The sequence below is a fragment of the Oncorhynchus keta genome, chromosome 14 (assembly GCF_023373465.1).
Source record: "Oncorhynchus keta strain PuntledgeMale-10-30-2019 chromosome 14, Oket_V2, whole genome shotgun sequence".
Classification (NCBI taxonomy): domain Eukaryota; kingdom Metazoa; phylum Chordata; class Actinopteri; order Salmoniformes; family Salmonidae; genus Oncorhynchus; species Oncorhynchus keta.
The window spans coordinates 6921746-6934039 of NC_068434.1; the positions used below are offsets into that span (position 1 = coordinate 6921746).

At 43.9% G+C, this 12294-nt stretch overlaps 1 protein-coding gene and 1 long non-coding RNA gene across 51 annotated transcripts in view; one reads left to right on the plus strand and one right to left on the minus strand.

The window, feature by feature from the left end:
- The first annotated feature begins 1482 nt into the window (after positions 1–1482).
- LOC127907151 (uncharacterized) lies at positions 1483–5138 on the plus strand. Of its 50 annotated transcripts, XR_008063487.1 has the most exons (9): positions 1483–1632; positions 1838–2077; positions 2118–2237; positions 2398–2557; positions 2878–3037; positions 3238–3317; positions 4141–4331; positions 4518–4619; positions 4998–5138. It is a non-coding gene; the product is annotated as an uncharacterized LOC127907151 (long non-coding RNA). The 50 variants fall into 50 exon arrangements; XR_008063472.1 differs by having other exon boundaries at positions 4141–4619; XR_008063506.1 differs by lacking the exon at positions 4998–5138 and adding an exon at positions 2758–2837 and having other exon boundaries at positions 2118–2317; positions 2478–2557; positions 4141–4699.
- A 354-nt stretch (positions 5139–5492) lies between these two features.
- The window catches only part of LOC118379522 (anthrax toxin receptor 2-like), a 142675-nt gene continuing 135873 nt past the window's right edge, over positions 5493–12294 (minus strand). The window contains exon 16 of the mRNA XM_052460929.1: positions 5493–6070. Coding sequence (XP_052316889.1) covers positions 6032–6070 — 39 coding nt within the window. The 3' untranslated portion in view covers positions 5493–6031. The remainder of the gene's footprint in view (positions 6071–12294) is intronic.

Below are 12294 nucleotides of genomic sequence, written 5' to 3' on the forward strand. Positions count from 1 at the left end.
TATTTTACTTCAGAAAAAGAAACGCTGCCCGATGCCGTGAAGAATGTGTTTTTCAAAGACTTCTTTGCTATTCTGCTATAATGTTTAAAAAAAATATGATTTTCAAACTGTAAATGAAATGTATAAAACATCTAAATTATAATTATATTAATTAACATTCAACATTTTTTTTATTAACATTTTTTTATGTTTCTGTTTTCAAAAAAGACAAAATATTAATACATTTTTACATCCAAATGTGAATCAAACAAATCTATAAAAATGGATCCAATTCTAAATAAAATGACAAGATGTAGTCAAATAACTACATTCAAACCAACTTTTTTTTAAAGGCAAAATGTGTCTCTTTGGGCATCTCACATAAAAATTCCATCCATCACAATAACAACAGTGTAAGAAAATGCATTACAATTATTAATCGGAAAATAATCTGAGGCAAAGTACACTGGTGCATTAACAATTTTAAACCAATATTAAAAATATTTTTGTATTTATAAAAAAAAGTGAACCATTTTGATCTCTCCATGGAACATTTGGAAAATGGCACAAGAGGAGATAGAGGTGCCTCCTAAAGCCAGTGTGAAGCGATGCTAGGGTGGTTCTGGCTGCTATGTATATAACTCATTAGGTTCAGGGTTCAGATGTAACATACAAATGTCATGTAAAAAAATAAAAAAGGTTAAATATTTCTAAACAAAGCTGATTATCTGACCAAAATGTTAAACTGAGAAATTAGGCAAGAGACTAAAAATATATGTATGAAACTAATATCACAGCAGGATTGTGTATATGACCATCAGTGTCACTCATGTCCCTTACTGTCCCCACAGATAACAAAACAAAGGGATAATTAAGTCAGAGACGACATGCGCGCCCAACCCGTCTCGTGCACTTGCATGCCCACCAAATGTGAAAATCCTGGCCCATTCCCCCTGAAACTTGATGGTTGTTGAACTTATTTTTAGTGTCATTTGATAAGCTTCCCTGGTTGCACAGAGACATCCCACTGACCCAGCCACTGGTCATTGTCTATACCGGTTCCCATCAAAACCGGGCGAGCTTTGTCAGGTTTCGGCTCGAATATCCATTTTGCATCTGAAGTACTGTATCCAAAGTGACTGGATCGTTGGAGCCATTTCTCTTCAGCTGCTGCCTTTCCTCCCCCACAATGCTCCTCTCTCTCTGACATCATTTTGGGATTGGCGTAATGACAACACGTTTGAGAAATCTACAACAAATATATATACTACCGCTTTTCTTTGGGGGGGGGGGTGGAGCTCTGCGTGCGAGGCTTGGTAACATAATTTGAACAATACTTATCTGTACGTCGCATCCGTTGCCTTGGTTTTACGTTTGGGTTTCAGAGAGCCAGGGTGCACCAAACCGTCACCAAGGAGACAGGATGGGATGGCCTCTTTCTCTCCAAATAATGCACGTACCGTTATAGGTCATTCAATGTCAAAAGCAATAAAAAAAAGACGACCAAATCTTCACAGGCTGCTGCTTGCTGTTCTCTTTAATTATTTTAATTAAACGTTGATATTCTGCAGCTGAGGGAAGCTATAGGGTTGAGACTGGAGGGAAGCAGGGAGGTCCTTGGAGGATTGGAGACAGAAGGGTAGAAGCAGGGAGGTCCTTGGAGGATTGGAGACAGAGGGGAAGGGTAGAAGCAGGGAGGTCCTTGGAGGATTGGAGACAGAAGGGTAGAAGCAGGGAGGTCAGTGGAGTATTGGAGACAGAAGGGTAGAAGAAGGGAGGTCAGTGGAGGATTGGAGACAGAAGGGTAGAAGCAGGGTGGTCAGTGGAGGATTGGAGACAGAAGGGTAGAAGCAGGGAGGTCCGTGGAGGATTGGAGACAGAAGGGTAGAAGCAGGGAGGTCAGTGGAGGATTGGAGACAGAAGGGTAGAAGCAGGGAGGTCCTTGGAGGATTGGAGACAGAAGGGTAGAAGCAGGGAGGTCCTTGGAGGATTGGAGACAGAAGGGTAGAAGCAGGGAGGTCAGTGGAGGATTGGAGACAGAAGGGTAGAAGCAGGGAGGTCCTTGGAGGATTGGAGACAGAAGGGTAGAAGCAGGGAGGTCAGTGGAGGATTGGAGACAGAAGGGTAGAAGCAGGGAGGTCAGTGGAGGATTGGAGACAGAAGGGTAGAAGCAGGGATACCCTTGGAGGATTGGAGACAGAAGGGTAGAAGCAGGGAGGTCCTTGGAGGATTGGAGACAGAAGGGTAGAAGCAGGGAGGTCAGTGGAGGATTGGAGACAGAAGGGTAGAAGCAGGGATACCCTTGGAGGATTGGAGACAGAAGGGTAGAAGCAGGGAGGTCAGTGGAGGATTGGAGACAGAAGGGTAGAAGCAGAGAGGTCAGTGGAGGATTGGAGACAGAAGGGTAGAAGCAGGGAGGTCCTTGGAGGATTGGAGACAGAAGGGTAGAAGCAGGGAGGTCAGTGGAGGATTGGAGACAGAAGGGTAGAAGCAGGGAGGTCCTTGGAGGATTGGAGACAGAAGGGTAGAAGCAGGGAGGTCCTTGGAGGATTGGAGACAGAAGGGTAGAAGCAGGGAGGTCAGTGGAGGATTGGAGACAGAAGGGTAGAAGCAGGGAGGTCAGTGGAGGATTGGAGACAGAAGGGTAGAAGCAGGGAGGTCCTTGGAGGATTGGAGACAGAAGGGTAGAAGCAGGGAGGTCAGTGGAGGATTGGAGACAGAAGGGTAGAAGCAGGGAGGTCAGTGGAGGATTGGAGACAGAAGGGTAGAAGCAGGGAGGTCAGTGGAGGATTGGAGACAGAAGGGTAGAAGCAGGGAGGTCCTTGGAGGATTGGAGACAGAAGGGTAGAAGCAGGGAGGTCAGTGGAGGATTGGAGACAGAAGGGTAGAAGCAGGGAGGTCCTTGGAGGATTGGAGACAGAAGGGTAGAAGCAGGGAGGTCCTTGGAGGATTGGAGACAGAAGGGTAGAAGCAGGGAGGTCAGTGGAGGATTGGAGACAGAAGGGTAGAAGCAGGGAGGTCCTTGGAGGATTGGAGACAGAAGGGTAGAAGCAGGGAGGTCCGTGTAGGATTGTAGACAGAAGGGTAGAAGCAGGGATACCCTTGGAGGATTATAGACGGAAGGGTAGAAGCAGGGATGTCCTTGGAGGATTGGAGACAGAAGGGTAGAAGCAGGGAGGTCCTTGGAGGATTGGAGACAGAAGGGTAGAAGCAGGGATGTCCTTGGAGGATTGGAGACAGAAGGGTAGAAGCAGGGAGGTCCTTGGAGGATTGGAGACAGAAGGGTAGAAGCAGGGAGGTCAGTGGAGGATTGGAGACAGAAGGGTAGAAGCAGGGAGGTCAGTGGAGGATTGGAGACAGAAGGGTAGAAGCAGGGAGGTCAGTGGAGGATTGGAGACAGAAGGGTAGAAGCAGGGAGGTCCTTGGAGGATTGTAGACAGAAGGGTAGAAGCAGGGAGTCCAGTGACATTGGAGACAGAAGGGTAGCAGCAGGAGACCCTTGGAGGATTGGAGACAGAGGGGAAGGGTAGAAGCAGGAGACCCTTGACATTGGAGACAGAGGGTAGAAGCAGGGTAGCAGTGACATTGGAGACAGAGGGGTAGAAGCAGGGAGGTCCTTGGAGGATTGGAGACAGAGGGTAGAAGGGGAGGTCCTTGGAGTGATTGGAGACAGAAGGGTAGAAGCAGGGAGGTCAGTGGAGGATTGGAGACAGAAGGGTAGAAGCAGGGAGGTCCTTGGAGGATTGGAGACAGAAGGGCAGAAGCAGGGAGGTCAGTGGAGGATTGGAGACAGAAGGGGAAGCAGGGAGGTCAGTGGAGGATTGGAGACAGAAGGGTAGAAGCAGGGAGGTCCTTGGAGGATTGGAGACAGAGGGTAGAAGCAGGGAGGTCAGTGGAGGATTGGAGACAGAGGGTAGAAGCAGGAGGTCCTTGGAGGATTGGAGACAGAAGGGTAGAAGGGGAGTCAGTGACATTGGAGACAGAAGGGTAGAAGCAGGGAGGTCCTTGGAGGATTGGAGACAGAAGGGCAGAAGCAGGGAGGTCAGTGGAGGATTGGAGACAGAAGGGTAGAAGCAGGGAGGTCAGTGGGGGATTGGAGACAGAAGGGTAGAAGCAGGGAGGTCCTTGGAGGATTGGAGACAGAAGGGTAGAAGCAGGGAGACCCTTGGAGGATTGGAGACAGAAGGGTAGAAGCAGGGAGGTCCTTGGAGGATTGGAGACAGAGGGGAAGGGTAGCAGTGACATTGGAGACAGAGGGGTAAGGGTAGCAGTGACATTGGAGACAGAGGGTAAGGGTAGCAGTGACATTGGAGACAGAGGGGTAAGGGTAGCAGTGACATTGGAGACAGAGGGTAAGGGTAGCAGTGACATTAGAGACAGAGGGTAAGGGTAGCAGTGACATTAGAGACAGAGGGTAAGGGGAGCAGTGACATTGGAGACAGAGGGTAAGGGGAGCAGTGACATTGGAGACAGAGGGGTAAGGGTAGCAGTGACATTGGAGACAGAGGGTAAGGGTAGCAGTGACATTGGAGACAGAGGGTAAGGGGAGCAGTGACATTGGAGACAGAGGGGTAAGGGTAGCAGTGACATTGGAGACAGAGGGGTAAGGGTAGCAGTGACATTGGAGACAGAGGGGAAGGGTAGCAGTGACATTGGAGACAGAGGGGTAAGGGTAGCAGTGACATTGGAGACAGAGGGGTAAGGGGAGCAGTGACACTGGAGACAGAGGGTAAGGGTAGCAGTGACATTGGAGACAGAGGGGTAAGGGTAGCAGTGACATTGGAGACAGAGGGTAAGGGTAGCAGTGACATTGGAGACAGAGGGGTAAGGGTAGCAGTGACATTGGAGACAGAGGGTAAGGGTAGCAGTGACATTAGAGACAGAGGGGTAAGGGTAGCAGTGACATTGGAGACAGAGGGGTAAGGGGAGCAGTGACACTGGAGACAGAGGGTAAGGGTAGCAGTGACATTGGAGACAGAGGGGTAAGGGGAGCAGTGACACTGGAGACAGAGGGTAAGGGTAGCAGTGACATTGGAGACAGCTGTATCTATATTTTAAAACTCTTTAACTGACTGACTGTCATGTTTATTGGGTTGTGATCTTGTACGCCTTAGTGACCATACAGCAGATTGCATCGAAACCGAGGGGAACACAGCCACGCACCATGTCAGGGGCTTCAGGCAGCCTATCCCTTAAACCTAGTCTGAAGAAGAGAGCTGTGATGGTCTGGTCAGAGGGTCTGTCCCGGCCCGGCCCGCAGTGGGGTAACGCTCTACTAACTCTCCCCTTGTCCCCAGTGCATAATGAAAGAAAGGTGTCTTCACAAAACTAAAGGGTAAATGTCTTAGCTACTGCTTCCAATACCTTAGGGCGTCCTGTCTGACTACAGTTTATCATGCGTGTGCACTTCTCAGTGTTAAAATGACAGGATATACGTTCATAGGGGTAAGGGGCATCTTTGGAGACGATAGTGGAGGGAAGGAGTTGGAGTGACATTTGAGACAGAGGCCAAGAGGCGATGGACTTGTGCACTGTGTGTCGAGGCCCGCTGGGAGTATTCATACTGCCACGCTAAAGGCAGTCTTGCTCTCTCTCTCTCGCTCGCTGTGTTTAAATATATTTTTTATTAGATAGCTTCCATCTGTGCCCATGAAATAAGGTTTTCCACAGAAGGCACAATATGGTCAGAATATGTTAATCCTTTGGTGCAAAAAATAAAATAAAAAAATTCAAAAATCTGGATCCGAACGGCCATTTTGTCCAGTACTTTTATTCGCTTGGGCCTCTTGTGAAAGAAAATACACATTTTTAAAAAATACGACAAGTGGAAAAATATGCAGTTTATATATCCCAGTTATCGATAGATGGAAAAATTTAAATGTTCTCATGAGTATGATTTTTGAGAAAACAGGAGAGTCCTCCATTTTGTGCACAATATAGAGTGAAGGAAAATGGATTGTGGTTTTGGGATTTTGGGGGATTTTTAGATCTTCAAAAATATTTTGCCCTTACCAAGAGAACAGTAATCATTGTAGATTATATTCTTTGTCCTCTAACGGTTCTGCAGTCGGCTGAAATTAATACATTTCCCCTGAAATGAGAAAGAATGAGAAATGGCATTAGACTCCAAAATTGCAGTACAGTACATTAATCACTATTGAAATAAGTTATTTGTTAAAAATAAACACTCATAAATCATTGTAATATTTGTTACAACTAATATTACTCTAACTTAAATATTTTCCCACAAAAAAAAAAGACATTTGAAGTAAATCTAGTTGTTGCAGCATAGGAACATTAAATATTGTATATGTTAATAAAGTACTATAAAATACTTCATAAGGTATTCATACCCCTTTGACTTAGTTAACATTTTGCCAGATTTCAAAATGGATTAACTCAAAGTTTTTTCTTCTTCCAGCCCATCTACACACAATAACCACATAATGACAAAGTGAAGAAAAAAATGTTTTAGACATGTTTGCAAATAAAATACAGAAATATCTCATTTTCACAAGTATTCACACCCCTGAAGTCAATCTTTTTTTAGAAGCACATTGTGCAACATTTGTCCATTTGTTCTTTTCTAAATTCTTCAAGCTCTGTCAAATTTATTGTTGATCATTGCTCGACAAAACATTTTCAAGTCTTGCGATAGACTTTCAAGTAGATTTAAATCAAAACTGTAACTCAAGACACTCAGGAACATTCATGTCAGGGGTCAGGCAACTATCCAGTGTAGATCTTGGAGAGCTTGTGTTTTAGGTTCTGTCCTCAGAAAGGTCTCATCCCCCAGTGTCTGGTGGAAAGCAGACTGAACCAGGTTATTGTCCTGCTGAAAGGTGAATTCATGAAAGTGTCTGGTGGAAAGCAGTCTGAACCAGGTTATTGTCCTGCTGAAAGGTGAATTCATCTCCAGTGTCTGGTGGAAAGCAGACTGAACAGGTTATTGTCCTGCTGAAAGGTGAATTCATCTCCCAGTGTCTGGTGGAAAGCAGACTGAACCAGGTTATTGTCCTGCTGAAAGGCATCTTCATCTCCCAGTGGGTGGAAAGCAGACTGAACCAGGTTTTGTTGCTGAAAGGTGATCATCTCCCAGTGTCTGGTGGAAAGCAGACTGAACCAGGTTATTGTCCTGCACGAAAGGTGAGTCTTCATCTCCCAGTGTCTGTGTTTAAATATATTTTTATTAGAGGCTTCCATCTGTCCTGAAAAAGGTTTCATCAGAAGTGTCTATGTGGAAAGCAGACTGAACCAGGTTATTGTCCTTTGCTGAAAAATAAAATTCATCTCCCAAAAATCTGGAAAGCAGTCTGAACCAGGTTATTGTCCTGCTAAAGGTGAATTCATCTCCCAGTGTCTGGTGGAAAGAAGACTGAACAGGTTATTGTTGCTGAAAGGTGAATTCATCTCCCAGTGTCTGGTGGAAAGCAGACTGAACCAGGTTATTGTCCTGCTGAAAAATCATCTCCCAGTGTCTGGTGGTTTATATATCCCTGAAAGGTGAATTCATCTCCCAGTGTAGTGGAAAAAATTTAAATGTTCTCATCTCCCAGTGTCTGGTGGAAAGCAGTCTGAACCAGGTTATTTTTGCTGAAAAAGGAGAGTCATCTCCCATTTTGTGCACAATATAGACTGAAGGAAAATGGATTGTGGTTTTGCTGAAAGGGGATTTTTAGATCTTCAAAGTGTTTGGTGGACCAAGAGAACAGTAATCATTGTAGATTATATTCTTTCTCCCAGTTCTGCAGTGGAAAGCAGAATTAACCACATTTCCCTGAAATGAAAGAATGTGAATTCATCTCCCGCAGTCAGTACAAATCACTATTGAAATAAGTTATTTGTCCTGTAATATTTGAAAGGTAAATACATCTCCCAGTGTCTTGGAAAGCAGTCTGAACCAGGTTATTGTCCTGCTGAAAGGTGAATTCATCTCCCAAAAAAGCAGACATTTGAAGTAAAGGTCTAGTTGTTCCAGCATGAACATTAAATATTGTATCTGTTAGTGTACTATAAAATACTTCAGTATTCTGAACCAGGTTATTGTCCTGCTGAAAGGTGAATTCATCTCCCAGTGTCTGGTGGAAAGCAGACTGAACCAGGTTATTGTCCTGCTGAAAGGTGAATTCATCTCCCAGTGTCTGGTGGAAAGCAGTCTGAACCAGGTTATTGTCCTGCTGAAAGGTGAATTCATCTCCCAGTGTCTGGTGGAAAGCAGACTGAACCAGGTTATTGTCCTGCTGAAAGGTGAATTCATCTCCCAGTGTCTGGTGGAAAGCAGACTGAACCAGGTTATTGTCCTGCTGAAAGGTGAATTCATCTCCCAGTGTCTGGTGGAAAGCAGTCTGAACCAGGTTATTGTCCTGCTGAAAGTTGAATTCATCTCCCAGTGTCTGGTGGAAAGCAGACTGAACCAGGTTATTGTCCTGCTGAAAGGTGAATTCATCTCCCAGTGTCTGGTGGAAAGCAGACTGAACCAGGTTATTGTCCTGCTGAAAGGTGAATTCATCTCCCAGTGTCTGGTGGAAAGCAGACTGAACCAGGTTATTGTCCTGCTGAAAGGTGAATTCATCTCCCGGTGTCTGGTGGAAAGCAGACTGAACCAGGTTATTGTCCTGCTGAAAGGTGAATTCATCTCCCAGTGTCTGGTGGAAAGCAGACTGAACCAGGTTATTGTCCTGCTGAAAGGTGAATTCATCTCCCAGTTTCTGGTGGAAAGCAGACTGAACCAGAGTTTCCTTCTTTTCACTCTGTCATTTAGGTTAGTATTGTTGTAGATCCGTCCTCAGTTTTCTCCTATCTCAGCCATCTATTGATACACCATCCAAAGTGTAATTAATAACTTCACCATGCTCAAAGGGATATTCAATGTCTGTTTTTTATATTTTTACCCATCTACCAATAGGTGCCCTTCTTTGCAAGGCATTGAAAAACCTCCCGAGTCATTGTGGTTGAATCTGTGTTTTAAAATCCCTGCTGGACTGAGGGACCTTACCGATAATTGTATGTGTGGGGTGCAGAAATGAGAGTAGTCCAAAAATAAAATCCTGTTAAACACTATTATTGCAGACAGCGTGAGTCCACGCAAGAACATTTGTACTCCTGAAACATATTTAGGCTTTCCATAGCAAATGGGTTGAATACTTATTGACTCAAGACATTTCAGTGCTTTATTTTTTCTACATTTGTAAAAATGTCAAAAACATAATTCACCTTTGACATTATTGGGTTATCTCAATGAAAACCAGGCTGTTAAACAACAAAATGTGGGAAATGTCAAGAGGGGTGAATACTATCTGAATGCTCTCTGAATGCTCTCTGAATGCTCTCTGAATGCTCTCTGAATACTCTCTGAATGCTCTCTGAATGCTCTCTGAATACTCTCTGAATACTCTCTGAATGCTCTCTGAATGCTCTCTGAATGCTCTCTGAATACTCTCTGAATGCTCTCTGAATGCTCTCTGAATACTCTCTGAATGCTCTCTGAATGCTCTCTGAATACTCTCTGAATACTATCTGAATGCTCTCTGAATGCTCTCTGAATGCTCTCTGAATACTCTCTGAATACTCTCTGAATGCTCTCTGAATACTCTCTGAATACTATCTGAATGCTCTCTGAATGCTCTCTGAATGCTCTCTGAATGCTCTCTGAATGCTCTCTGAATGCTCTCTGAATACTCTTTGAATGCTCTCTGAATGCTCTCTGAATACTCTCTGAATACTCTCTGAATACTCTTTTAATACTCTCTGAATACTCTCTGAATACTCTCTGAATACTCTCTGAATGCTCTCTGAATGCTCTCTGAATACTCTCTGAATGCTCTCTGAATACTCTGAATGCTCTCTGAATGCTCTCTGAATACTCTTTGAATGCTCTCTGAATGCTCTCTGAATACTCTCTGAATGCTCTCTGAATGCTCTCTGAATGCTCTCTGAATGCTCTCTGAATGCTCTCTGAATACTCTCTGAATACTCTTTGAATGCTCTCTGAATTCTCTCTGAATGCTCTCTGAATACTCTCTGAATGCTCTCTGAATGCTCTCTGAATACTCTCTGAATGAATGCTCTCTGAATACTCTGAATTCTGAATACTCTCTGAATGCTCTCTGAATGCTCCCTGAATGCTCTCTGAATACTCTTTGAATGCTCTCTGAATGCTCTCTGAATGCTCTCTGAATGCTCTCTGAATGCTCTCTGAATGCTCTCTGAATACTCTCTGAATGCTCTCTGAATGCTCACTGAATACTCTCTGAATACTCTCTGAATACTCTCTGAATGCTCTCTACATTTCCAAGTCTACAGAAGTACAATTTTGTAGTTATTTCTGCAACAAATTACAACATAATATATATATACATTTAAATACTTTCTTTCATCAGAAACATAACTGCATTTTTTTTTATGTTTAATTAAAAACAAATGTATTAAATACAATTTCACCTATCAGTAAGATTACAAACAATACTTTTTTTTGCGTTGTACTTTATAAAAGTAATATTGTCATCCTATGTCAAATATACATTTAAATACATAATATACCAGTTAAGAAATTATCTTACATATTGTAACAGAATGTATAGTGCACAATGTGAGGACTCACTCACAACTGTTATTCCTTCACATGCCACCAACCTGCCTGCCACGACAACATTATCTGAAGACCCCTGACGGTGGAGGTCTCATCACACTAAGGGATATGTATAGGGAAGCATGGGGTTGTTTATTTTTTATTTTATCTTTATTTAACCAGGCAAGTCAGTTAAGAACAAATTCTTATTTTCAATGACGGCCTAGGAACAGTGTGTTAACTGTCTGTTCAGGGGCAGAACGACAGATTGGTACCTTGTCAGCTCAGGGGTTTGAAATTGCAACCTTCCGGTTACTAGTCCAACGCTCTAACCACTAGGCTACCCTGCCTCCCCAATTAAATTAAATTAAATTCAATTGTAATTAAAGTCACTCAAATCCGGAAGTGGTTTGAATAAAAAAATTAATAATTTGTTTTAATAACTTTTAAAAATAAATAGTTCATAGACAAGTCTTTGAAAATATATGTTAAATTATAGAATTAGAATTGACCCCAACCGTTGTTTGGATTACAGATGGTCCAGAGGAACGGCTGTCATGCCTGGGAGGGAAATACTACAGTACAGTGGTATGGCTTCAGCTCTCACTGGCACCAAGAGAGAGAGCTCTAACCCAGCTAATATACAGACACCAAGAGAGAGAGAGAGAGCTCTAACCCAGCTAATATACAGACACCAAGAGAGAGAGCTCTAACCGAGCTAATATACAGACACCAAGAGAGAGAGAGAGCTCTAACCCAGCTAATATACAGACACCAAGAGAGAGAGAGCTCTAACCCAGCTAATATACAGACACCAAGAGAGAGAGAGAGCTCTACCCCAGCTAATATACAGACACCAAGAGAGAGAGAGAGCTCTACCCCAGCTAATATACAGACACCAAGAGAGAGAGAGCTCTACCCCAGCTAATATACAGACACCAAGAGAGAGAGAGAGCTCTAACCCAGCTAATATACAGACACCAAGAGAGAGAGAGAGCTCTAACCCAGCTAATATACAGACACCAAGAGAGAGAGAGCTCTACCCCCCCAGCTAATATACAGACACCAAGAGAGAGAGAGAGCGCTCTAACCGAGCTAATATACAGACACCAAGAGAGAGAGCTCTAACCCAGCTAATATACAGACACCAAGAGAGAGAGAGAGAGCTCTACCCCAGCTAATATACAGACACCAAGAGAGAGAGAGCTCTAACCCAGCTAATATACAGACACCAAGAGAGAGAGAGAGCTCTAACCCAGCTAATATACAGACACCAAGAGAGAGGAGAGAGAGAGCTCTAACCCAGCTAATATACAGACACCAAGAGAGAGAGAGCTCTGACCGAGCTAATATACAGACACCAAGAGAGAGAGAGAGCTCTGACCGAGCTAATATACAGACACCAAGAGAGAGAGAGAGCTCTGACCGAGCTAATATACAGACACCAAGAGAGAGAGAGAGAGAGAGCTCTAACCCAGCTAATATACAGACACCAAGAGAGAGAGAGAGCTCTAACCCAGCTAATATACAGACACCAAGAGAGAGAGAGAGCTCTGACGGAGCTAAGATACAGACACCAAGAGAGAGAGAGAGCTCTGACCGAGCTAATATACAGACACCAAGAGAGAGAGAGAGAGAGCTCTAACCCAGATAATATACAGACACCAAGAGAGAGAGAGAGAGCTCTAACCCAGCTAATATACAGACACCAAGAGAGAGAGAGCTCTAACCCAGCTAATATACAGACA